Source organism: Hemiscyllium ocellatum, chromosome 13 (genome assembly GCF_020745735.1).
Source record: "Hemiscyllium ocellatum isolate sHemOce1 chromosome 13, sHemOce1.pat.X.cur, whole genome shotgun sequence".
NCBI classification, from domain to species: Eukaryota; Metazoa; Chordata; class Chondrichthyes; order Orectolobiformes; family Hemiscylliidae; genus Hemiscyllium; species Hemiscyllium ocellatum.
This window is the reverse complement of record NC_083413.1, coordinates 23,910,317-23,937,799: the sequence shown is the minus strand read 5'-3', so window position 1 is coordinate 23,937,799 and position 27,483 is coordinate 23,910,317. Positions and strand designations below refer to the sequence as shown.

Here is a 27,483-nt window from a genome sequence, read left to right as displayed (position 1 = left end):
AACCAAGTGGTCAAATACAAACTACATAATTCAGCAGCCCCACAAAACAGTATTTGTTAAATTGCATACAGGTAGCACAAAGAAAGTCAGCCAATAGGCAATGAGTAGTCAGAAAAGATGGAACCCAGTAATACTCCCACATCACAGGAAAGGATTGGGGAGCAAGGGGTGGAGAAGACAAGCAGAAAAAGGACACAGAAAATAAGGCTTTTGGGAACTTCTGTGAAATCCATTCTGTGTCCTGTTAAAATGTGTACAGGTCAAAATCAGCAAAATTAAAGTAGTTTTCAGGGATAAAGTTCAACTTTCACCACATGCATTTTTTAAAAATGTCACACCAGCGAGTGATGCATTGAACTTGGCAGTCTGATCTAGTTTGATACTGGAGTAAATGAGTGGGTGAGTATGATAGCTACAAGCAAGTCATGAAGAGATTTCCATACACAGCAGCCCGTCCCTTCCGTAAAAGGGTTTAACAAAATCATCTTTCAAGAATTTGTGTCTGACAAATACAACACAAAACGCACCTCAAAGACAAGTTCCAGGAAATGATTCACATATTTTAATCCTATTGCATGATAAATACAATGAAAGTAATAAGCAATTGAATATAACAATTTTTAGTCAGTCTTGAGACCTCAAGTGAAATTTTGCAGCATAATACACAGTCTCCAGATTTATATAGACTTCTTTTATAATGAAGTATTTGGAAAAATTGCCCCATCTGCCCAGGACAAGCACCAAAATTGTATTAGTAGAATTTCCCAACACCAGGTGCAACAGATTTTTTTTAAAAAAACTTAGCAGGAGTGTAACAGAGGTAATAGTTGCTCATGGCTGCTAAGTGTATTCTGTAGGCAACACTCATTAGGCAATGAGGTTGGACATCAAACCACTCACTGGGCAGGCAGCTTTTGAATTTCACACTAAATGCCATTTCTACAAACAAAAATAGGATCAACGGCAGCAAATGTTACATCACCATACTTTTATTTGGGAGCACCAACACCCATGATTTAGTACAAAGCCAATCAGCCCGCAGCAACAACTTGACCAGCTGATTGGACAGCAAGGTCAAGTCCAGTCTGGTGCCATTTGGAAAACAAATTCGAAGGAAATGAGGTCGTGTGTGAAGGCCATTACTTTGGCGATAGTTAACCTAATTAAGATCCAAGGTTTTGGCCTGAGTGGTCAGGTCTGGTCTCTTGATCCCTGTTTACTGTTTGGTCATATGCTTGATGCCAACAGCAGCCTCTTCATTCATTGCACTCAGAACTGTAATCTAGGTAGAAGGGAAAAAATAAATTATCATCAAAGCTAGTCATAACTAGGAGATCAGGTTTCATTAAGAACATCAGAAATAGGAAAAGTAGACTATTCCACTATTTGTTAAATCTTCAGCCTCGTTACACATTATGAAGATTGAAATTCATCAGAAGGACCAGTTACAGTATCAGTCTGCTTTAAAGGAAAGTTCATTTTTAAATTCTGGGACTTGATTATAATCACAAAGATAACACAACTAAGTTTAAAAAGCACAATGTCAAAATCCCAAGATTAGAGAGTTGTCAGAATAAACTGCTTCATTCAGCAGCCAAATATTTACTGTCTACTAATCTAGGGATTTGCTTTAGGAATATACCATGCAGCAAGCATCCAAGTATGGGCCAGATGCTGGCAGGTGGGACTAGATTGGGTTGGGATATCTGGTCAGCATGGACAGATTGGACTGAAGGGTCTTTTTCCATGCTGTACATCTCTAGGACTCTAAACTGGATATGAGATGGAGTAAAAATTATCTTGGTGAGAAGACAAAACTGTCGTTCTAAGCTTGGCCTGAATGGCCTAACTCTGATTTGAGGTAAGGATCAAGACCCCCTGACTACTTCACTATTGCTCTTTTACAGAAAAAAATAACTTAAGCACCAATTCAACCAACAAGTTGGTAGTTCACACCACTGCATTACTCTGCAGGAGTAGTACCAGCTGTTGCATGGTCTGCTTCACATTTATTTGTCTCATGATGACGGCCAATGGATTGGTTGTATTTATCTCTGAGGCGAGACAAATGAGAAGGCACACAATAAATCAATTGGTGGCAGGTCAGATCCACACAGAATAGAATCTTCAAAAGAAAAGTCACTGACTGCAAGAAAGTGAACAGATCACCACATTGCTCTTCAGTTCTTTTTCCCATTTTTTAAAAACTCCCTAAAACCACCAACTCCTTGCTGATCATCAAACCACAGGCTAGTGCCTCATGGAGCGGCCACATTTTCAAATAAGAGATTAAACATTAAGCACGGATGGGAAGCTAACAAATCTAAACCTGATCACTCCCAGTAGTAGCTGTTAGGAGCAAATCAGGAATAAGATTATCCTGGATTATGATCCATTTCACAAATCTCAGTTCGTAGAAGTTAGATTTAAACTAGAACATGAATAAAACTGGTGACTTCACCATGAATTTGCCAATGTCTTGAGGTTCTGACATTTTTATTGTTTTCTTTCCACAGTACTGATCCTGTTGTCCTTACCATTATGTCTTCACCAACATCATATTTCTGCATTATTTCTTTTCCCAGATCACCTTCTGCTAGTTTCAGATCCTCCCGTATCTCACCATTATCTGTCATCAGAGAGAGGTAGCCATCTATAATTCCAATCAACTAGAGAAAACAGAGAGGTAGGAAAAAAACAAATTTATGAACATCTGCTGCAAGATTTTGAATTGATCATTGATAATTGCCAGTACAGTTCTGTGTAATTCTGCCACTACAAAGGCATTGCTGTGTTACAGCAATAATAATAAACAGGCAACCTCAATGCAGCTGATATTCCATATAAGTCTCAATAATCAAGCTTAGTAGGCTAGTTGACTGTTGCTGATAGGGAAGGGTTGGGGCAAAGGATCATTGGAAGATCATAAAGATCAAACTTCCACACCAATAAAAAAATGATCATCCACCAGTTTGACTATTACTGCATCTACTAGACAAAAAAATCCACCTCTACAACAATACCAACTCCTGAAGGAGGTAAAAAGCACTTGGGGATAAAAAAATTGTGGATAATTTCATCCCAACTTATAAGCAACTGCCAGAAGACTTGCTATCTAAAAATAATTGTTAGGCAGGCAATCAAAAATAGCCATCCAATAATGACCCAGTCTATGTGGTGAAGCAGTATTATGCAGGATTAGAAAGGATTAGCCATTCACTGCTAAAGAACAAAAGGTTACAGCACAGAAACAGGCCCTTTGACTCGCCAAGGCTGCGCTGACCAAGATCCTCTATCTAAACCCTGTTGACTATTTCCTAAGGATCTGTATCCCTCTGCTCCCTGCTAATTAAGATGTATCTTGACATATACATGAAATGATTTTATCATACCACCTCCGCTAACAACACATTCCAGACAGCCAACATCCTCTTCATAAAGAACTTTGTGTATATCTCCCTTTTCCCCTCTCACCTTGAACTAGTGACCCCTAGTCATCGAGGCCCCACTCTGGGGAAAAAGCTACTTGCTACCCACCCTGTCTATACCAGTCATAATTTTGTTGACCTCAATCAGGTCCCCCTCAACCTCCGTCTTTCTAATGGAAATCCTAACCTACTCAACCTCTCTTCACAGCTAGTGCCCTCTCTACCAGGCAGCATCCTGGTGAAGCTCTTCTGAACTCTCTCCAAAGCATGCACATCCTTTTGGGAATGTGGCGAACAGAACTGTACGAGTATCCCAAATGTGGCCAAACCAAAGTCCTATATAACTGTAACATGACCTGCCAACTCCGTACCACATCTGATGAACGAAAACATGCCGGATACCTTCTTGACCACTCTAATTACTTACATTGCCACATTCAAGGTACAATGGATCTGAACTCTCTGATCTCTCTATACATCAATTTTCCCCAGGGGTTTTCCATTCACCATATAGTTCACTCTTGAATTGGATCTTCCAAAACACATCACCTCACATTTGCCTGGGTTGAACTCCATCTGCCATTTCTCTGCCCACATCTCCAATTTGTATTCTGCTGCATTCCCCAACAATGCCCTTCACTATCTGCTGCTCCAATCTTATTGTCATCTGCAAACTTGCTAATCAAACCACCTATACCTTCTTCCAGATCATTTATGTACAGAGAAACCTATTATCCAGCATTCGATTATCCAAATTTCAGATTACCCAGACAAGATTGCATGGTCCCGATGCTTGGCTTAACTGTGTTGTCCGGCATTCAACAATCTGAACAAAATACCACCCATTCGTGTCATCCGGATAATCAAGGTTCCTCAGTAAATCACAAACAACAGTGGTCCCAACACGATCCCTGTGGGACACCACTGATCAGTTCTCCATTTTGAGAAACTCCCTTCCACTACTTCTGTCTCCTGCTGCCCAGCCAGTTCTTTATCCATCTAGCTAGTATACCCTGGACACCAGGCAACCCCACTTTCTCTATCAGCCTTCCATGGGGAACCTTATCAAATGCCTAATTGAAGCCTATATATATGACATCTACAGCCTCATCAATAATTTTATCACTTCCTCAAAGAATTCTATCAAATTAGTAAGACATGACTTTCTCTGCACAAAACCACATTGCCTATTACTGACAATCCCATTTTCTTCCAAATGTAAATAGATCTTATCCCTCAGTACCTTCCCTACCTTTGACATAATTACCTGGATTATCCCTGCTACCTTTCTTAAACAAGGGGGGGCAACAATAACAATTCTCCAGTCCTCCGGGACCTCACCCACACTCAAGGATGCAGCAAAGATATCTGTTAAGGCCCCAGCTATTTCTTCTCTCACTTCCCTCAGTAACATAGGATAAATCCCATCCAAGCTGGGGGAGTTGTCCACCTTAATGCCTTTTAGAATACCCAACACTTCCTCCCTCCTTACGCCAACTTGACCTAGAGTAATCAAACATCTATCCCTAACCTCAATATCCGTCAAGTCCCACTCCTCATTGAATACCGATGCAAAGTACTCTTTAACCATCCTACCCATTTTCTGACTCTTTGCATAACTTTCCTCCTTTGTCCTTGAGCGGGACAACCCTTTCTCTAGTTATCCCCTTGCTCCTTGTATTGATGTGACTGAAGGCCGATAAATCCTCAGGGCCACCCAGAGTACTTTAGAAAGTGACACTATAAATAGGGGTCATCTTCCACGATTCTTTAGACTCTGAAACAGTCGAAACTGGATGGATGGTAGCTAATGTAATTTTGCGAGTCTAAAACATGAGGTAGAGAAAACAGGGAATTATAGACCAGTGACTTTCTGAAATGTGGCAGCGAATGGTGGTCAATGGAAAATATTCAGCTCGTGTGCCACAAGGATCTGTTTTGGGACCAGTGTTGTTTGTCATTTTTATAAATGACTTAGACGCAGGCATAGGTGGATGGGTTAGTAAGTTTGCAGATGACACTAAAGTTGGTGGAGTAGTGGACAGTGTGGAAGAATGTTGCAGGTTGCATGGGGACTTGGATAAACTGCAAAATTGGGCTAAGAGGTGGCAAATGGAGTTCAATGCAGCTAAATGTGAGGTGATTCACTTTGGGAAGAATAACAGGAAGGCAGAATACTGAGTCAATGAAAAGATTCTTGGTAGTGCGGATGTGGAGATGGATCTTGGAGTCCACGTACATAGATCCCTGAAAGCTGCCACCCAAGTTGATAGTCCTGTTAAGGCGGCATACAGTGTGTTAGGTTTTATTGGCGGAGGGATTGATTTCTGGAGCCGTAATGTCATGCTGCAACTGCACAAAACGCTAGTGTAGCCGCACTTGGAATACGGTGTACAGTTCTAGTCGCCCCCATTACAGAATGGATGTGGAAGCATTGGAAAAGGTGCAGATTTACCAGGATATTGCCTGGTCTGGAAGGAAGCTCTTGTAGGTAAAGGCCAAGAGACTTGACTCTGTTCTCATTGGAAAAGTGGCGGCTAAGAGGAAATTTGATAGAGACATACAAGATGATCAGAGGAATAGATAGGGTAGACAGTGAAAGTCTTTTTCCTAGGATGATGATGACAGCTTGTGTGAGGGGTCATAATTATAAATTATGGGGTGATAAATTTAAGACAGATGTCAGAGGCAGTTTCTTTACTCAGAGTGGTAAAGGCATGGAATGCCCTACCTGCCAATGTAGTTAACTCAGCCACATTAGGGAGATTTAAACAATCCTTGGATAAGCACATGGATCATGATGGGATAGTGTAGGGGATGAGCTTAGATTAGTTCACAGATCAGCGCAACATCGAGGGCCTGCTTTGCGCTGTACTGTTCTAGGAGTCAAAGGCATCAGCAGTGGGGAAGATGCTACAGTTCACCAAGGATTTTTCAACAGAGTGCTCAGGAAACAGTGGTAAAATGACAGTTACCATAGTTATCAAGGCATTCATGCTTAACAAATCTACTGGGAGTTTTGAGGATGTAACGAGGAGTTTTCATGGGGGTGAGGGGTCAGCGGATGTACTTTATTTAGAGTTTTCAGAAGGCTTTCAAAAAAGTCCTGCATAAGAAATTAATGTCTAAAATTAAAGTGTATGGAATTCGAGGTAGTGTGCTGAGTGGACAGAAAGAATTCTGAGGGATAGGATTTATGATTATTTGGCAAAGCATAGTGTGATTAAAGGCAGTCAGAATGGCTTTGAGGGGGGCAGGTCATGCCTCACAAATCTTGTTGAGGAGATATCAAGACAGGTCAACGAAGGTCGAGCAGTGGATGTGGTGTATGTGGACTTCAAGGCATTTGATAAGGTTCCCCATGGTAGGCTCATTTATAAAGTCAGAAAGTATCGGATACAGGGAGATTTGACTATCTGGATTCAGAATTGGCTGGCTGACAGAAGGCAGAGAGTGGTTGTAGATGGAAAGCATTCTGCCTGGAGGTCAATGTTGAGTGGGGTCCCGCAGGGCTCCGTTCTTAGGCCTCTGCACTTTGTAGTTTTTATAAATGACTTGGATGAGGAGGGTGAGGGGTGGGTTAGTAAATTTGCAGATGACACAAAGGTTGGAGGTGTCGTCAATAGTATAGAGGGCTACTGCAAGCTGCAGCGCGCCACAGACAGGATGCAAAGCTGGTCTGATAAATGCGAAGTGATGCATTTTGGAAGGTCAAACTCGAATGCTGAATATAGGATTAAAGACAGGATTCTTGGCAGTGTGGAGGAACAGAGGGATCTGGGTGTTCCAGTACATAGATCCCTCAAAAGTTGTCACCCAAGTAGATAGGGTTGTTAAGAAAGCATATGGTGTTTTGGCTTTCATTAACAGGGGTTCGAGTTTAAGAGCCGCGAGGTTTTGCTGCAGCTCCACAAGTCCCTGCTGAGACACTTGGAATATTGTGACCAATTCTGGTCGCCCTACTATAGGAAAGATATAGAGGCTTCGGAGAGTGCAAAGGTTTACCATGATGCTGCCTGGACTGGAGGGCTTGCCTTATGAACAAAGGTTGAATAAGCTCAGACTTCTCTCTCTAGAGAGAAGGAGGGAGAGAGGAGACCTGATCGAGGTATACAAAATAATGAGTGGAATAGACAGTGTCAATAGTTAGAGACTTTTCCCCAGGGCAGGGTTGACTGGTACTTTCAAATATCATAGTTTGACGATATTAGGAGCAAGGTATAAAGGAGATGTCAGAGATAGGTTCTTTACACAGAGTTGTGAAAGCATGGAATCCGTTGTCAGCTGTGGTGGTGGAAGCAGTCATCGGGGATATTTAAGCGACTGCTGGACATGCACATGGATAGCAGTGAGTTGAGGGGTGCGTAGGTTAAGTTACTATATTTTACAGAAGGATTAAATCTCGGCATAACATCATGGGCCAAAGGGCCTGCTCTGTGCTGTACTTTTCTATGTTTTATGTCCTAAACTGAAGTTACCTCATAATGCCAATATTAAACTACAAGCACCACCTGTCTGTTCATTCCATGGTCTTTCAGTTGCCACTACAACATAGCTGCGAAGCAGATTTGGCAATGTAATCAGAGATAATTCTTTCCCAAGATTCAGCAAACATTCATGATGCTACAACCCAGAAACAGATCAACAGAACAGACCCAGGTTCAATTCCCGCCTCAGGCGACTGACTGTGTGGAGTTTGCACATTCTCCCCATGTCTGCGTGGGTTTCCTCCGGGTGCTCCGGTTTCCTCCCACAGTCCAAAGATGTGCGGGTTAGGTGAATTGGCCATGCTAAATTGCCCATAGTGTTAGGTAAGGGGTAAATGTAGGGGTATGGGTGGGTTGCGCTTCGGCAGGTCGGTGTGGACTTGTTGGACCGAAGGGCCTGTTTCCACACTAAGTAATCTAATCAATGCCTAAGCAAACATTTCCAAAAAGAGTGCTTCATCGACTTTTACTCCTCTCAATGAACGAGGGCCGAGTTTATCGGTGAGACTGCTGCTACTGTTCGGGACGAGGTGCCTCGCTGAAAATGAAACCTTCAATACAACAGTGCAGACCACTAAGTCATCTGTACCATGTCAGAATTTGAATATCATTAATTCATTTCACATTCCTCCCCTACCCCCCAAAAAAAAATCCAGACCTCATCAAGATCACAATTCTGTAACGGACTGAGTGTTTTTCTGTATTTTCATAGTTAAACGTAACTATATTTCCACAATTGCTGCAGAGTTAGCAAGCTGTCAGTACAATACCTGTTGATGAATGAGGATAGACTGGAGAAGTTGGCAATGCTTTCCTTGGACAGAAGGCAGAGGGGAGATCTGACAGAAGTTTTCAAAATCATGAGGATTCCAACAGCATAGATGAGGAAAAACTGTTCCCACTCGCAGAAAGATTGCAAGCGATAGCTTATGGTCTGGTTTTGATGAGGAGTTTAGTGCACTTCCGAGTGCAGTGTTCTCACTTTATCAATAAATGACTTGGAGATTCCTGTGTCGGACTGGGTGTACCAAGTTAAAAATCACACCACCAGGTTGTAGTCCAACAGTTTCAATTGGAAGCACTAGCTTTTGGAGCGTCACTCCATCAAGTGGTCGTGGAGTACACAATTGTAAGACACAGAATTTATAGCAAAACTTTACAGCATGATGTTACTGAAATTATACACTGTAAAATACCTTGATTGTTTGTGGAGTCTCATCTGTTAGAATGACCATGATAGCTTCACTTCTTTCATATGTGAATCACAAAACCTTTTTTTACATTCTCAGGTTGACTGTAACAATTGGCATCAGCCAGATAAGATGTTAAAGGTGTTAGCCCAGTGATCTCTGTCTGTGCCATAATGTTTACTTACTCTAATCTAAAAAGTGAGTAAACAGAGTCTTACATGGATTCATGCAGTTTTTGAGCAAAGTACAATGTAACTCTGCAAGTACAAATTCACCCCACAAACCTTGTGTACATGTGAGTTTGTGTGCACGCATGTGTGTACATACACTCAACCCCCCCACCTCAGACGGGGACACACATACATTTATAGGGTGAATTTGTACTGTAGAGTTACATTGTACTTTGCTCAAAAACTCTATGAATCCATGTAAGACTCTGTTAACTCACTTTTTAAGATTAGAATCAGTCTAAACGTTAGGGCAGATGGGGAGCAGAGGGGACTAACACCTTCAACATCTTATCTGGCTGACACGAATTCTTATAGTTAACCTGAGAATGTTAAAACAATTTTGTGATTTACATATGAAAGAAGTGAAACTGTCATGGTCATTCTAACAGATGAGACACTCAACAAACAATTAAGGTATTTTTTCATTGGATTGATCAATGCTTATGGGCAAAGTACTGCACTGGTTTGTCAACATGAAATTCTCCCACTTCTATTATATTGGAAGTGGAAGAATTTGCAGGCTAACAATCAACCAGTTTTGGCCAGGTTACAAACAAACTTTCTATTTAAGACAGATGAGGAAAAATTTATAGGGTAGTGAATCTGTGGAACACTTTAGCACAAAGTGCTCTGGAGATTGGATCGCTAAGTATATTCAAGGCTTCGGTGGAAAGATTTTTAATCAGCAAGGGAATCAAAGGTTATGGGAAAGAAGAAGGGGAGTTCAGGATTATCAGATAAATCGTGATCTACTCAAATGGTGGAGCACTCAGTGCTGAATGGCCTATTTCTGTTCCTACATCTTACATAAACTAAATATGAAATGATGGAAAAAAAATTCAAAAAGTGAGTAGCCTGGATACAATACCTAGAAATGTGATGGAAGCAGAGTGAATTGAGACATTTCAGAGGACACGGGATGATTATTTAAACAAAAACTATATACAGCATTATGGGGAAAAGGAGCGAGTTCAGCATCAAATGAAAATGCTCAGAGAACTGGCATGGACATGGGATGAATACACTGGAACAATATTGCAATTCTGTAAAGAGTGCAGATTTTGTTTTAAGTTAATACTTGGGTCACTGTTTAACTAGCTAGTTCCACACCCTGTAAAATTGGTCTAAACCTGCAGCTAACACTTAACCTGTACAAGAAATAGTCAAAGGTCATGCTGAACTGGACATATGCCAGATAATTGTGCCCTTCCAAATAAACTGAGAAAATGCAACAAATCTAAACATTACCATCCCCTGACTCGAAATGCACTAATTCTAAGAAACACATGAATGATCTCAGGAAAACTGTATGCCCTTACAAATTGCAACCACAGTAAATCCTATGCATCTGTAAGGTCATGACTTGCAAATCTGCCTATTCATGCCAAAGAGTAACAAGCATGGGAAAAATTCACAAATCAGCAAATTTTAATCTGCATTTGCAATCACAAATTTCATTATTTGCAGGTTTCTCAGGAACAGAACCCTTATGCATCCAGAGGAATGACTACTCAATTCTCTACATTTCTCCAATTTTAAGGTAATGAATGTAGAAATATAGAAAACCCACATCAGAACACAGGAAATAGAAGCAGGCCTGCTCCACCAAACACTTATCACAGATCATGTATCTCAATTCCATATTAAACCATTATTCCTCCATATCATGGATGTCATCTGTCTCCAGAAAACTACTGATTTCTGTATTGAACCTGGCTACAATGAGAGAGATTGCACAACCCTCTGGAGAAGAGAACTTCAAAGATTCACCACCCTCATGAGTTAAGAAATTTTTCGTCTCAGTCTTAAATTGCCTGCCTACATCTGAATATGTCCACTGGTTCTAGCTTTACTAACGTAAGAAACAACAGATCCACAACGACAGTCACAGCCTGTAAACAATTTTGTACAGTTACAATAAGATCACCACTCATTCTTCAAAGCTCGAATGACTGTAGACCCAGTTTCCTCAAATCTCCTTTGCATTCCCTCTGTGATAAAGGCATCATTCCTTAGTTAAGAGAACCAAAATTGTACCCATTAATCTAGGTATGGTCTCATCAAGCCTCTATATAATTGCAACAAGACATTGTAACCTCTGTATTTCAATACTCTTGTGATGAGGGCCAACAATTCATTCACCTTCCTCATTTCTTGCTGTACCTGCATGTACATTTTTAGTGTTTCCCTGTTCATGAATCGCAAGTCTCAGATTGCCATCAGCTGAATGTATGCCGAATAAAGAGTTTTTGCATATAAATTCACTTTCCAGCTCTTGTTCTCAAGCCATATATATTACAGGAATTCACAGGCATGACAAATAATTTTTATTTTAAATGGATTGAGGGCTTTTGCATCAATCATACTTCCAGACAGAAGATTGCAGACCCAACAATGATCAGAGTGAATACATTCTTAACTGTTGTTTATTCTTCTGAATTTTCCTTCATATTTATTCCTCCAATTACTGGCTTATTTGTTAAGAAAAAATAGGTCTCTCCTATCCATATTATGATGTCCCTTGTCACTTTTACATGCCTGTTTAATTTCTCTTTCCTTAAATAAACCTCACCAATCCAATCTTTCCTCGTGGCTAAAATTTTCCACTTGTTCAGATCTACATCAATCTTCTCTGCACCCTTCTATCATGAACACATTCTTGTAACTGGAATGCAAATGCCAACCATTTTCTCCTACAGCTAATAAACCAAAGAAAAGCATGAGAGCAAGAACAGTGAACATCATTTCATCTGACCAGTTTACATTTTTTGAGAACGGTTCTTATATGATATTGGAATAATTTTTCAATTAATAACAGGATCTCACCTGATAATCATTCCTTGTGACTCTGGGGACACTAACATTGTGGGTAGAGGGACAGATATCTTCATATTTCTTTGCAGTGAATATATCAATACCAACCATGTGCACCTGAAAAAACAAGAAACGCCAAACATATCACTAAGTTTCAATACTGTACAACATTACTAGTCAACAATGTTCAGACCAACAAGCTATACAAGAATTCAGAACCTCAGCAGCAAATCTTAATTGTATACGTTTATTTCCATACAATTCGCACACAAACTTCCATAGTCATAGACTCAAAAAACTTTGAATTATCCCTGTGTGGTTTAGGAAGTTTGCAAAACATTAGTTTGAAGGCTAACTATTGAAGTGGCATAGCTTGCCATTTCAAACCATCAACAATACAGTGACCACTAAATTTCTCAGGGCTACTGGGGTCAGGGCAACAAATATGGCCTGTGTGCAAGACCAAGATTCACAAAATGAAGGTATTGATAGAACTGACTACGAAACACACCAAGTGAAACTTAACCATTCAAATCTAGACTCGGCGCTGAGAAGCTCCATTTTGTAACTCAGTTTAAAATGTCTGATTTTATTTTGGCTTGGTTAACCATTCAAAAACATTTCAATAGCTCTACTACACAAAACATTCATCAAAAGTGACTAAATTCTTCAATCCATTTAAAATATTAGAATTTAATAAAATAGTCCAGACACAAGTGAACTTTTTGTTGCTCTTTGGGCAAAGCAAAGGACAATCCTGATGGGGCAACACACACTGAGTCAATGCAGTCCAGATGGGATTCTACCAACAACTCTTCAGATGAGAGGTAAAAGCCAGGCTAAGGCATTAACTGTTGCCTAGAGATTGCTCTACTTCAAATACATTACTTACAAGATGCACTGCATAAATTCATCTGGACTCCTTAGAGAGGACCTTCAAAATGCATAACTAACACCGTTAAGATGGACATGGACAGCAAAGGCTTGGAAAAGCACCAGTTGCATTTTGTCTACCAAGCCGTCCATCATCCTGACTTGGAACTATATTGCTGTTCATTGTGTCACTGGGTTAAAAATCCAGCAACTCCTTTCCTAACAAAGTTATGGTCATAACTACATCAATAGGATTTCAGTGGTTCATGAAGGCACATCACCACCAACTTTTAAGACGAACCAGGGATGGGCAATAAATGCTGGCCTAACCAGCATCACCCACATCCCATAGATATATTTTTAAAGGGTGAAAAACAATGAAGACTTGATCATTTATTTTCATACTTAGAGATGATTTGAGAGTGGGACACCGAGAAAATGGATCGAGGTGTACATGTTATCAAGCTTTGGGGGGGGGGGGGGGGGGGGGGGGGGGGGGGGGGGGGGGGGGGGGGGTGGGGAGGAGGAGGAGGAGAGGAGAAAGAAGAGGATATTAACATGAAGATGGTTAGCAAACTCAAGTACAATGAAATTATGGACTTCAACAATGAGTAGAAACCTTGGCATGCCCGTGCTTGCCAGTCTTGGACGTAGACATTTCAACAATTTTGCAGGGACGCCCTTTCAGAATCACAAATCCATTCTTGCGCAAAGCGGAACATTGCATCGGATAGGTGGCAGACGCCCCAGCATCTCCAGTGGTGAAATCTAGGTTGTCATCCATGGCTCTTAAGTTTTAGTGGTGACACTAAAGAGAGAACATTGACTTATTAAACAGCAAAGGCAAAAGAAATACAGATACATCCACATAGCCCATAAATAAAAATCAGATAGAGCAAGGAAGATCCAGATACATTAATGGCGATTTATAGCTGTGATGCTGTAACAATACTGGATAAAACTTTTGTACCAGATAAAAAAATGAAACAATTAAGAACCCTTTCTGATTTTCTCATCCTTCACCTTTTTTTTTGGGGGGGGGGGGGGGGGAGGTTAATGGTATGTCTACCCGCTCCACTGCAGCTAAACAATAACACAATAACGTATTCATTAACTGAGCTGAATTCAGAAGGATGGTTCATTTGATTTGTGTATTTAAGACTGAAAGATGTTGACAAGGTGGATGTGAAATGTAGTTTTACTCTTGTGAGCAAATCCAGGACTAGGAGACACTGTTTCAAACTTAAGGAGGCAAAAGTGAGGGCTGCAGATGCTGGAAACCAGAGTTTAGATCAGAGTGGTGCTGGAAAAGCACATCAGGTCAGGCAGCATCCGAGGAACAGGAAAATGAATGTTTCAGGCAAAAGCCCTTCATCAAACTTAAGGAGTAGAGTGTACAAATGTAATAAAAACAGATGGGACAAAAGGATAGAAGAACTGTAAATAGCGAGACGAATGACACTTCACTGAATTCAATATTTAATTTGTTCCAAATTCTATGAATTGAGCTGACTGAGATCAATACCTAGCAAATCCTAGTAAATGTGAATTTACGCATACATTCGAATTTGTAGCATCCTGCAGTAAAGCTGGAGGCCAGTCATTAACTTGTGCTGGCTCTTTGAAATCTATGCCGTTAAACCCCACACACCAATTTTCTCTTCAGTGCCATACAAAATACTGAAAATATTTGCCAAATTCTTTATTAGCAGTTATTGATCAATCAGCTTCTGCTACTGCTCTACACAGTACATTCTAGATCATAACTCGCAACATTAAAATACTCCCAATCAGGACAGTTCTAATGTCAAGCATCTTAAAACATTGTCAAGACTGAAGTGCTGGAAAAGCACAGCAGGTCAGGCAGCATCCAAGGAGTTGGGAAAGCCCAAAACGTCAATTCTCCCACTTCTGTGGTGCTGCTTGACCTGCTGTGCTTTTCCAGCACTACACTCTTGACTCTGATCTCCAGCATCTGCAGTCCTCACTTTCTCCATCTTAAAATATTGTCTCTGGCTAGCAACCCTCCTGTCACAGGTAAGTGTTTCTCCCCATTTGTTCTATGAAAGCCACAAAAAGGTCTGATAAAGGCAGATCCTAAGGAACAAATTACTCTCAGAAGATATTTCAGAATAAAACCCTCATTAATAAAGACATAAGAAACCCTCATATCAAACTACTATTTACTCTTGAACAGATCATAGACCCTCCAGGATTTACTAACAAATACTTTTTGCAATAACATTCCCAAATTTTAAGCATCCAGCACCAGTAAAAGGTGGAAGTAGAAATCTATTCTAACAGATCTTGGTTATAGATATTTTAAGAAATTAGAACAAGTGACAGGAAATCTAATGTCCTCTGTAAACACAGTAATCAAGGCGAGGACCAGGGTATTAAGGTATCTTCACGGAAAGGACACAGGTCCCCAGTGCTAACCCACACGTTAATTTACTCCACAATGGACACGGTGTCTTTACCACCAATCTCCACTCACCACCTCCCCCCAAACCATGGGCAGCAGCTCCCCCCCCCCGCCATCCCCAAACAATGAACAGTAGCATACACCAACACTTCCCAAAAATGAAATGCCTCACCCATACACATCCAAAAATAAGTCTACTATTTATTTAGTCCCCTCTCCGCACACTGGATGGAATATTTGCCCACCCTCCTCAAAGGGCAGTCTATGTACCAACACCCACTCAGTGAGCAATATATTTGTTCATCCCACACAGTGGACCCTAACTACCTCCTCTTCCCCCTCCCCCCTCACTTCAAAACACACACACACACACACCCCCCGGATTTTTACTGCCACCCCAACACACACAATGGGTGGGATATTTAACCATCGGCAGTCCCTCGCAGGCGAGGATGACTCTCTTCCCCTCTCAGGGCGAGTCCATAGCTGGCTGTATAGTTCAATGCAGCTTCCACAGAGCCATTTTGGAGAGCGGGAATCACCACAGTTCTGTATACAATGAGCTTGGTGTCAGATCTGATGTTGTTATCCTCGAGCACCCTTTTCCTCATACAATTGAAGGGTGCACTAGCACATTGGAGGCAGTGCTGGATCTCTTAATCAATAACTGCTTTGGATTCAAGGTTTGTGCGAAGATTTGTAGCTCGGGTGCTTGTTGTTGTGGTTCTGTTGGCCGAGCTGGAAGTTTTTGTTGCAAACGTTTCGTCCCCTGGCTAGGTGACATCATCAGTGCTTTGGAGCCTCCTGCGAAGCGCTTCTTTGATGTTTCTTCCAGTATTTATAGTGGTCTGTCCTTGCCGCTTCCGGTTGTCAGTTTCAGCTGTCCGCTGTAGTGGTTGGTATATTGGGTCCAGGTCGATGTGTTTGTTGATGGAGTTTGTGGATGAATGCCATGCCTCTAGGAATTCCCTGGCTGTTCTCTGTCTGGCTTGCCCTATGATAGTGGTGTTGTCCCAGTCAAATTCATGTTGCTTGTTGTCTGTGTGTGTGGCTACTAGGGATAACTGGTCGTGTCGTTTCGTGGCTAGTTGATGTTCATGTATGCGGATTGTTAGCTGTCTTCCTGTTTGTCCTATATAGTGTTTTGTGTAGTCCTTGCATGGTATTTTGTACACTACATTAGTTTTGCTCATGTTGGGTATCGGGTCCTTCGTTCTAGTGAGTTGTTGTCTGAGCGTGGCTGTTGGTTTGTGTGCTGTTCTCAGTCCTAAGGGACGCAGTAGTCTGGCTGTTCTGTATGAAGGAAGGACCCGATACCCAACATGAGCAAAACTAATGTAGTGTACAAAATACCATGCAAGGACTGCACAAAACACTATATAGGACAAACAGGAAGACAGCTAACAATCCGCATACATGAACATCAACTAGCCACGAAACGACACGACCAGCTATCCCTAGTAGCCACACACACAGGCAACAAGCAACATGAATTCGACTGGGACAACACCACTATCATAGGGCAAGCCAGACAGAGAACAGCCAGGGAATTCCTAGAGGCATGGCATTCATCCACAAACTCCATCAACAAACACATCGACCTGGACCCAATATACCAACCACTACAGCGGACAGCTGAAACTGACAACCGGAAGCGGCAAGGACAGACCACTATAAATACCGGAAGAAACATCAAAGAAGCGCTTCGCAGGAGGCTCCAAAGCACTAATGATGTCGCCTAGCCAGGGGACGAAACGTTTGCAACAAAAACTTCCAGCTCGGCGAACAGAACCACAACACTGCTTTGGATGAGAGGACAGTCCCAAGGTATTGCAAGTAGCCAATGTTGTCAAAGGCCTCCCCTGGACTTTGATGATCAGGGGTTCACTCCACAATACTAGGCCAGGTTGGTGGAGGACCTTTGTGTTGCAAATGTTCAGAGTGAGACCAATGCTCTGACATGTCTCTGTAAAGTCTCTGTAAAGTTGCTGACAATGCCAGAGTTTGTCCTGAGTTGGCACATATGCATGCATAATCCACGTAGTGCAGCTCGATGATGCTAGTTAGATGACACATTTGGGCTTGAAGGTGGCAGAGATTGAACAACTGTAGGTGAGCTCTACTCCAGCAGGGAGCTTGTCGGCTGTAAAGCAAAGCATTACAGTAAGGTAGATCGAGAAGAGTGTTCAGGCAATGATGCAGCCATGCTTGACACTGATCCAAACAGGAATGGGTTGGTGGTGGAGCCACTTGTCATTACCACAACTTCCAGGTCATCGTGAAGGCGGCTAAGGATGGTGACAAATTTCGCGGTACAGCCAAAGGGAAGGCGGCCACTCCATAATGTCACCCAGTCAATAGTGCCAAAAGTCTTTGTAAGGTCGAAGACCGTGTACGGGGTAGATTCTTTTCTCCACGTTTCCTCTGCAGCTTTCATGTGGTGAAAATCATGTCCCTTCTGCGTGTGGCCAGATGCCACACTATGATTCCAGAGGAGTTCTTCAGCTGCAGGGAGGAGATGGTTGAAGAGGACCTTGGTGATGCGATTATGGCAGTCATCCGGCCTATAATCTCCTGAAGCCAGCAACGGTTTTTTTCCATTTGCTGCAAACATAGTACCGGGGTTTCTATTCTGGGTCCAGTGGCCTACATCAGGTGCTAATAAATGCTCTCGATTAACTGACTCCATTTTTCTCTCATTTCCACTGTTTCTACATTACCATCTGTTAGTGCGCACACAGGCACCTATTGCAACTGCCTGCCTGCCTTCCCTCACCTGATATTCTGCTCGACCTGTCCTTCTTATACAGCTCCCAGGACTGAGGACCAAGTACTGCCTCTCCTATTTCCTGGCTGTCTCTGAACTAAGTTTTCTGGCACTCAGAATGGGGCCTAGCAGTGGCTGCACAGCCCATTAACTCTCCTCTCACTTGAATGCCTATTGTTGCTGCAGCAAGAACGTGTAATGTTCTCCTACCCCTTCCCAGAATTGATATAAACCCCAGAAAGTTTATGACAACCACCCCAGCCTAGCATTTACATAACCTTCAGCAGTTTTATAACACTCAGAGCTGAGTCATATTATCGCATTCTCCCAGACCAGTGATTATGTAACCAACCCCAAGAGCCTGGTGATATAAAGTTCCCACCCAGTTCAATGCTTTTATAAATGCTTCCAGCCCAGTAATTTTATAACTCGCATCCAGCTCAGTGCTTATACAAATTCCTATCAGCAGAATAATCTTTTAAACTACTTACCCCTAGTTCAGCAACTTTATAAAAAGCATCCCCACCCCCCCACCAACCTCCTCAGCCGTGGGATAATTTACCTTCTCCTCCCACCACCCCACACAGACAAAAGGATCCTTACCCCCGACCCAAACCCCACATTAATTGCCAACAGGCAGGCATCTTAATTCTCAAACAGGCGGGATATCGCAACCTCACACCCCAACACCCCCCCCCCGACGGGCGGGATACTGTAAGCCCACACCCCAGCACCCTCAATGGGCGGGATATCGTTAGGCCACACCCCACGACCTCCGACGGGCGGGATATCGTAAGCCCGCACACCCCTCCAACGGGTAGTATATTGTAACCCCACACCCCCCTCACCTGACAGGCAGGATATTGTAACCACACCCCCCCCCGATAAGCAGGATATTGTAAATCTACACCCCGCCCCGACAGGTGGGATATTGTAACCCCCTACACCCCCCAACAGGCGGGATGTTGTAATCTCTCACACACCACCGCACCCAACAGGCAGGATAATGTAACCACATACCCACAACGGGCAGGATATCTTACCCCACACCCCCAAACGGCAGGGTATTGTAACCCCCCACCCCCCCCCCAAAAGGGCGGGATGTTATAACCCACACACCACTCCCCCTCCCCGACGGGCGGGATGTTGTAATCCCACTCCCCCCCCGACAGGATGTTGTAACCCCACACCCCACACATGCGGGATGTTTTAATCCCCCACACACACAACAGGCTGGATATTGTAACCGCACACTCCCCAACAGTCAGGATATTGCATCCGCACACACCCCGACAGCCAGGGTATTGCACCACCACACCCCAGATAGGCAGGGTATTGTAACCCCCCCAACAGGCGGGATATTGTAACCCTACACTCCCCAATGAGCGGGATATTGTAACCCTACACTCCCCAATGAGCGGGATTTTGCAACCCTACACTCCCCAACGAGCGGGATTTTGCACACCCAAATCCCCCCTTCGCCCCCCACCCCCCCCAACCAGTGGGGTCATATACACCCACAACACCCCCCCCCCCAAACAGCAGGAAATGGAATGCCCCCCCCCCAAACAGGCAGGACATCCCCCCCGCAACAGGCGGGACATGGTACCCCAACAGACGGGATATGGTACCCCCACCTCTTCCCCAACAGGCGGGATATGGTAAACCCACACCCCCAAACAGGCAGCATATTGCAACCCCACAACTTCGCCCCCCACCCCCACCAGGTGGCATATTGTAACCCCCACCTCCCCCCAACAGATGCGGGATACTGTAACCCCATAACCCCCCAACAGGTGGGATACTGTAACCCCATATCCCCTCAACAGGCAGGATACTGTAACCCTACACCCCCCTCAACAGGCAGCATATTGTGACCCCACACCTTCCCCCCCTACTCCCCACCAACAGGCAGCATATTGTAAACCCCCCCCCCACCTCGCAGGATATTGTAACTGAACACCACCCCAATGGGCAGGATATTGTACCCCCACACCCTCCAATGGGCAGGGTATTGCACGCCACACTTCTCCCAACGGGTGGGATATTGTACTCCCACCCCACCCCCAACTGGTTGGATATTGTAATCCCACTCTCAACTGGCTGGATATTGTTCCCCCACCCCCACCAGGCAGGATATTGAAACCCCACACCTCCCCCCAACAGGCAGAATATTGTACCCCCACACACCCCCACCAGGCAGGATATTGTACCCCCACACACCCCCACCAGGCAGGATATTGTAACCCCAACCCCCAACAGGCAGCACATTGTGACCCCACACCTTTCTCCCCCCCCCTCAAGTCAGGCAGGATATTGTAACCCCCCCTCACCAGGTGGGATATTGTAACCCCCCCACCCCCACAACAGACAGCATATTGTAACCCCACACCCAACAAGCGGGATACTGCAACCCTACACCCCCCCACGAGCAGGATATTGCACGCCCATATACCCCCCAAACAATGGGATAATGTACGGCCACACCAACCAGCGAGATATTGTTACCCCACAGTCCTTAACCAGCGGGATATTGTAACCCCATTCCCCCAACAGGCAGGATATTGTAACCCCCATATCTCCCAACAGGCAGTATATTGCAATCCCACACCCCCACAGCTGACAGGATATTGCAACCCCACCCCGCCTCCAACAGGCAGCATATTGTAGCCCCACCCCACTCCACCCCCCAACAAGCAGAATACTGTAACCCCACACACCACCCCAACAAGCAGCATATTGTAAACCCCCCACCCCCCCCAACAGGCAGCACATTGTAAACCCCCCACCTCCCCCCCCACACACACACCCAAACAGGCGGCATATAGTAACCCCCACCCAACAGGTGGGATATTGTATCACCACACACCCACACCTAACAGGCAGGATATTGTAACTGAACACCATCCACAACGGGCAGGATATTGTACCCCCACACCCGCCAATGGGCAAGGTATTGTACCCCATACCTGCCCCCAACAGGCAGGATATTGTACCCCCACCCCGCCCGCAACTGGCTGGATATTGTAATTCCACTCAACTGGCTGGATATTGTACACCCACCCGGCGGGATATTGTAACCCCACACACCCTCCCAAACCAGTGGGATATGGTAACCCCACCCACACACCTCCAACGGGCAGGATATTGCACCCCCACACCGCCCAACAGGGAACAGTAACCCCACATCCCCCCCCGACAGGCGGGATATGGTAACCCCACATCCCCCCCTCCCCCCCCCCCGACAGGCGGGATATGGTAACCCCACATCCCCCCCTCCCCCCCGACAGGCGGGATATGGTAACCCCACATCCCCCCCCCCCCCCCCCCCCGACAGGCGGGATACGGTAACCCCACATCCCCCCCTCCCCCCCAACAGGCGGGATATGGTAACCCCGTAGCCCACTCCCCCTCCCCGCCCCCCCCCCCCCCAACAGGCAGGATATTGTAAACCCCCCCCCACCAGGCGGGATGCTGGATCTGCGGCCAACAGGCGGGATATTGGACCCCCCCCCCCCACCAAAAACAAGCAGGATATTGTAAATCCCCTCCCCCACCTCGGGATATTGTAACCACCCCCCATCTCCCTCAAACAGGCGGGATATTGTAACCTTCCCCTCCCACCTCGCCCCAACAGCCAGGATACTGTAACCACACACCCAGAACGGGCAGGATATTGTACCGCATACCTCTCCCAACTGGTGGGATATTGTAATCCCACACCCACAACAGGCAGGGCATTGTAACCCCCCAACCCCCAAAAGGCAGGAGATAGTAACCACACACGCCTGCAACGACCGGGATATTGCACGCCCAATCTCCCCACCCCCCACAAACCAGTAGGATAATGTTCACCCATATCGGCCACCAGGCGGGGATACAGGAACCCCGCACCCGGCCACCAGGCGGGGATACAGGAACCCCGCACCCGGCCACCAGGCGGGGATACAGGAACCCCGCACCCGGCCACCAGGCGGGGATACAGGAATACCGCACCTCTACTTCCCCCCCCCCCCCCCCGCCCCCACACCAACAGGCGGCATATTGTAACTGCACATCTCTATCCCACCCCCATAACAGATAGGATATGGCGACCGCACATCTCTATCTCACCCCCCCCAACAGGTGGCATATGGCGACCCCACATTCCCCCCCCAAACAGGCAGCATATTGTAACTCCACACACACCACCCCCCCGACAAGCAGCATATTGTAACCCCACCACCCCAACCAACAAGCAGCATATAGTAACCCCACACCCTCCCCGCCCCCCCCACCCCCCCCTCCAAACAGGCAGTATATTGTAAACCACCACACACACACCCAAATGGGTGGCATACAGTAACCCCCCACCCAACAGGCGGGATATTGTAACTGAACACCACCCACAACGGGCAGGATATTGTACACCCACACCCCCCCAATGGGCAGGGTATTGTACCCCATACCTCTCCCAACGGGTGGGATATTGTAACCCCAGAGACCCCCAACAGGCGGGATATTGCAATCCCACACCTCCCCCTAATAGGCAGGATATTGTAACCCCACACCCAGAACGAGTGGGATACTGTACCGCAAACCTCTCCAAACTGGTGGGATATTGTAACCCCACATCCACACAACAGAAAGGACATTGTAACACCCCCCACCCCCCAACCCCAAAAGGCATGATATTGTAACTCCACATGCCTGCAACGAGCGGGATATTGCATGCCCAACCACCCCAACCCCCAAAAGGCAAGATTCTGTAACCCCAAATGCCTGCAATGAGCAGGATATTGCTTGCCCAACCCCCACCCCCCCATCCCACTAGTTTGTGTGGGGGGATGTTCACCCATATCCCCAAACTGGCGGGATATTGGAACCCCGGCCAACAGGTGGGATATTGGAATCCAGCACACCCGGCCAACAGGCAGGATATTGCAACCCCACACCGCCCCCCCAACAGGTGGAATACTGCAACCCCGCACTCCTGGCGGGATATTGGAATCCCCCACCTCCCCCCAACAGGCGGGATATTGGAACCCCTCTCCTCCACCTACCCACAACAGGCGGGATATGGCGACCGCACATCCACCCCCACAACAGGCGGGATATGGCGACCCCACATCCACCTCCACAACGGGCGGGATACGGAGACCCCACACCCCCCTCCCAACGGGCGGGATACGGTGACCCCACACCCCCCCTCCCAACGGGCGGGATACGGTGACCCCACAACCCCCCTCCCAACGGGCGGGATACGGTAACCCCACACCCCCCTCCCAACGGGCGGGATACGGTAACCCCACACCCCCCAACGGGCGGGATACGGTAACCCCACACCCCCCAACAGGCGGGATACGGTAACCCCACACCCCCCAACAGGCGGGATACGGTAACCCCACACACCCCCCCCAACAGGCGGGATACGGTAACCCCACACCGCCCCCCAACAGGCGGGATATTGTAACCCCTCCCCCTCCAACCAACAGGCGGAATATGGTAACCCCCAACATCCGGCATATCGTAACCCCACATGCCCTCAACAGGCAGGATATTGTACCCCCACACACACCCCAAACTGGTGGGATATTGTAACCTCACATCCCCTAACAGGTGAGAAACTGTAACCCCAAACCCTTCGCCCCAACAGGTGGGATATTGTAACCCCACAGACCCCTAACAGGCGGGATAAGGCAATCCCACACCTCCCCTCAACAAGCACGATATTGCAACCCCACAAACCCCCGACCGGTGGGATATTGTAACCCCACAACAGACGGAATACTGTAATCCCACACCCCCACAACAGGTGGGATATTGTAACACCACAACAGGTGGGACATTGCAAACCCACAGACCCCCAACAGGCAGGATATTGCAACTCCATACCTTCCCCCAACAGGCAGGATATTGTAACCCCACATGCCCACAATGAGCGGGATATTGCAAGCCCAACCAACTCCCCCCACAAACCAGTGGGACGATGTACACCCACACCCGCCCAACAGGCGGGATGTTGTAACCCCATAACCCCCCCCCCACAACAGGTGGGATATTGCAACACCACAGATCGCCAACAGGCAGGATATCGTAATGCCATATCTTCTCCCCTCCTCCCCCCCCCCCCCCCAAACAGGCAGGATATTGTAACCGCACACCCAGAATTGCGGGATACTGTACTGCATACCTCTCCCAACTGGTGGATATTGTAACTCCATGCCCACACAATAGGCAGGGCATTGTAACCCCCCCCCCAACCCCCAAAAGGCAGGAGATTGTAACCCTACACGACCGCAACGAGCCGGATATCGCACACCCAACCAACCCTCCCCACAAACCAGTGGGATAACGTGCACCCCGCGGCCCCGGCCAACAGGCGGGATATTGCATCCCCACACCTCCCCGGCCAACAGGCGGGATATTGCATCCCCACACCTCCCCGGCCAACAGGCGGGATATTGCATCCCCACACCTCCCCGGCCAACAGGCGGGATATTGCATCCCCACACCTCCCCGGCCAACAGGCGGGATATTGCATCCCCACACCTCCCCGGCCAACAGGCGGGATATTGCATCCCCACACCTCCCCGGCCAACAGGCGGGATATTGCATCCCCACACCTCCCGGCCAACAGGCGGGATATTGCATCCCCACACCTCCCCGGCCAACAGGCGGGATATTGCATCCCCACACCTCCCCGGCCAACAGGCGGGATATTGCATCCCCACACCTCCCCGGCCAACAGGCGGGATATCGGCACCCCCACAACCGGTGGGATATTGTACCTCCACACCAAACCAGTCAGGATTTTGTAACCCGCCCCCCCAACCCCCTGCCCAACAGGTGGGATATTATAACCCCACCCCACCCCCACAGACGGGATATTGCAACCCCACACCCCCGCAACAGGCAGGATATTGTAAAATCCCACCCCCCACAACAGGCAAGATATTGTAACCCCACACCACCTCCACACACCCCCCCCCCCAAATGGGCAGGATACTGTAACCCTCCACCCCAAAATGGGCAGGATATTGTAAACCCCCACCCCCAAACAGGCAGGATATTGTAACCTTCCACCCCCCCCAACAGTCAGGATATTGTAACCCCACACCTCCCCCCCCCCCCAAATAGGCAGGATATTGTAACCCCACACCCCCCCCCCCCCCCCCCCCACAATAGGCAGGATATTGTAACCCCACACCTCCTCCCCCCCCCCACAATAGGCAGGATATTGTAACCCCACACCTCCTCCCCCAAATAGGCAGGATATTGTAACCCCACACCTCCCCCCAAATAGGCAGGATATTGTAACCCCACACCTCCTCCCCCCCCCCCCACAATAGGCAGGATATTGTAACCCCACACCTCCTCCCCCCCCCCACAATAGGCAGGATATTGTAACCCCACACCTCCTCCCCCCCCCCCACAATAGGCAGGATATTGTAACCCCACACCTCCCCCCCCCCCCCACAATAGGCAGGATATTGTAACCCCACACCTCCTCCCCCCCCCCCACAATAGGCAGGATATTGTAACCCCACACCTCCTCCCCCCCCCCACAATAGGCAGGATATTGTAACCCTACACCTCCTCCCCCCCCCCACAATAGGCAGGATATTGTAACCCTACACCTCCTCCCCCCCCCCACAATAGGCAGGATATTGTAACCCTACACCTTCCCCCCCCCCAAACAGGCAGGATATTGTAACCCTACACCTTTCCCCCCCCCCAAACAGGCAGGATATTGTAACCCTACACCTTCCCCCCACCCCAAACAGGCAGGATATTGTAACCCTACACCTTCCCCCCCCCCAAACAGGCAGGATATTGTAACCCTACACCTTCCCCCCCCCCCCAAACAGGCAGGATATTGTAACCCCACACCTTCCCCCAAACAGGCAGGATATCGTAATTCCCCCCCCCCCCCCCCCAAACAGGCAGGATATTGTAACCCCACACACCCCCAACGGGCAGGATATTTAGCCCCAGATCTATTGTGGGTTGAAACAGAAACTCAGCGCTGACCTCTGAACCGGAAGCGCACGCAGTGAGGCCTACAACCTCGGGCACAGCGGCTCCAGTAAATACGCGGCAGAGGGGCGTCCGAGCCGCAGCCGGCAGGGCTGTGCGGGTACCGGCGGGGCAAGCCGACCGACAGGCGGCAGCGGCTGCTGCTACTGCCCTCCTCTGAACACGGGCCAAACAAAGGCCAGGGCTTTTTTTTTAAACCGCCCTCCATGCCCCCGCCAACCACCCACCCAGGTCCGGGATTGACTGTAAGGCTATTAGGCCTCCTCCCTCCGGGCTGTGGGGCCGCGGGGACCGGGGACTTTACAACCCGCGTCGCTGGCTCGCACGCGCGCCACCGTCTCACCCTCCAACCGTTCAGGAAGAAGGCGCCGCTACACGCATGCGCAGTCCCCCAGACTGCGCCAGTGTGAAGGGAGGGGATCCAGCTAATGAGCAATAACCCATACCCCTGTCTCAACCGGGTACGTCATCACGCTGGCGAAGATCCTCCCCCTGACGTTCAGCAGTGAGCCCACAGCAATGACAGCTGCTTAGATAGGGTTAACACCAGGTCATAGTCCAACAGGTTTATTTGCAAGCACTAGCTTTCGGAGCACTGTTCCTTCGTCAGGTGGTTGTGGAGTATAAGGTCGAAAGTCACAGAATTTACAGCAAAAGTTTATAGTGTGATGCAACTGAGATAATATATTGAAAAAGACCTAGATTGTTAAAGTATTGAATGACCATGTTAGTTTCAATTCTTTCATATGTAAATCACAGAACTTTTTTAAAGTTACATTCTCAAGAGTGGGTAGCATGGTGGCTCAGTGATTAGCACTGCTGCCTCGCAGCACCAGGGTCCTGGGTTTGATTCCTGCCTGTCTGTGTGGGGTTTGCACATTCTCCCTGTGTCTGTGTGGGTTTCCTCCCACAATCCAAAGATGTGCAGGTCAGGTGGATTGGCCATGTTAAATTGCCCACAATGTTACGTGTGTTAGTCAGGGGTAAATATAGGGTTGGGGAGAGGGTTTCTCCTCGGAGGGGCAGTGTGGACTTGTTGGTCCAAAGGGCCTGTTCCACACTGTGGAGAATCTAATCTTAACAATAGGTGCCTTGTCAGCCCCGATAATTTTTTTTTTAAGATTAGACTTACAGTGTGGAAACAGGCCCTTCGGCCCAACAAGTCCACACCGACCCGCCGAAGCGCAACCCACCCATACCCCTACATTTACCCCTTACCTAACACTACGGGCAATTTAGCTTGGCCAATT

General features: G+C 46.9%; 1 protein-coding gene across 2 annotated transcripts; it reads right to left on the bottom strand.

Moving 5' to 3' along the window:
* Positions 1 to 539: 539 nt before the first annotated feature.
* LOC132821814 (eukaryotic translation initiation factor 5A-1-like) lies at positions 540 to 26,658 on the bottom strand. Of its 2 annotated transcripts, none has more exons than XM_060834640.1 (5): positions 26,577 to 26,658; positions 13,642 to 13,830; positions 12,162 to 12,266; positions 2,538 to 2,669; positions 540 to 1,282 (listed from the first exon to the last, which is right to left on the bottom strand). In XM_060834640.1, exons 2-5 carry the CDS (start codon positions 13,804 to 13,806, stop codon positions 1,217 to 1,219), a joined length of 468 nt encoding a protein of 155 aa, XP_060690623.1. In that variant the 5' UTR covers positions 13,807 to 13,830; positions 26,577 to 26,658; the 3' UTR covers positions 540 to 1,216. The 2 variants fall into 2 exon arrangements, with proteins under 2 accessions (XP_060690623.1, XP_060690622.1); XM_060834639.1 differs by lacking the exon at positions 26,577 to 26,658 and adding an exon at positions 26,461 to 26,570.
* Positions 26,659 to 27,483: the final 825 nt, after the last annotated feature.

Bases quoted from the DNA above. Each gene is read 5' to 3' on its own strand.
- LOC132821814 (XM_060834640.1), bottom strand. From the start codon at position 13,806: ATGGATGACAACCTAGATTTCACCACTGGAGATGCTGGGGCGTCTGCC. The intron at 12,267-13,641 runs GTTTCTACTCAT...TTGTTTTTTCAG, and splicing joins GCAAGCACGGGCATGCCAAG to GTGCACATGGTTGGTATTGA. The intron at 1,283-2,537 runs GTAAGGACAACA...CCTTCTACCTAG, and splicing joins ATGTTGGTGAAGACATAATG to ATTACAGTTCTGAGTGCAAT.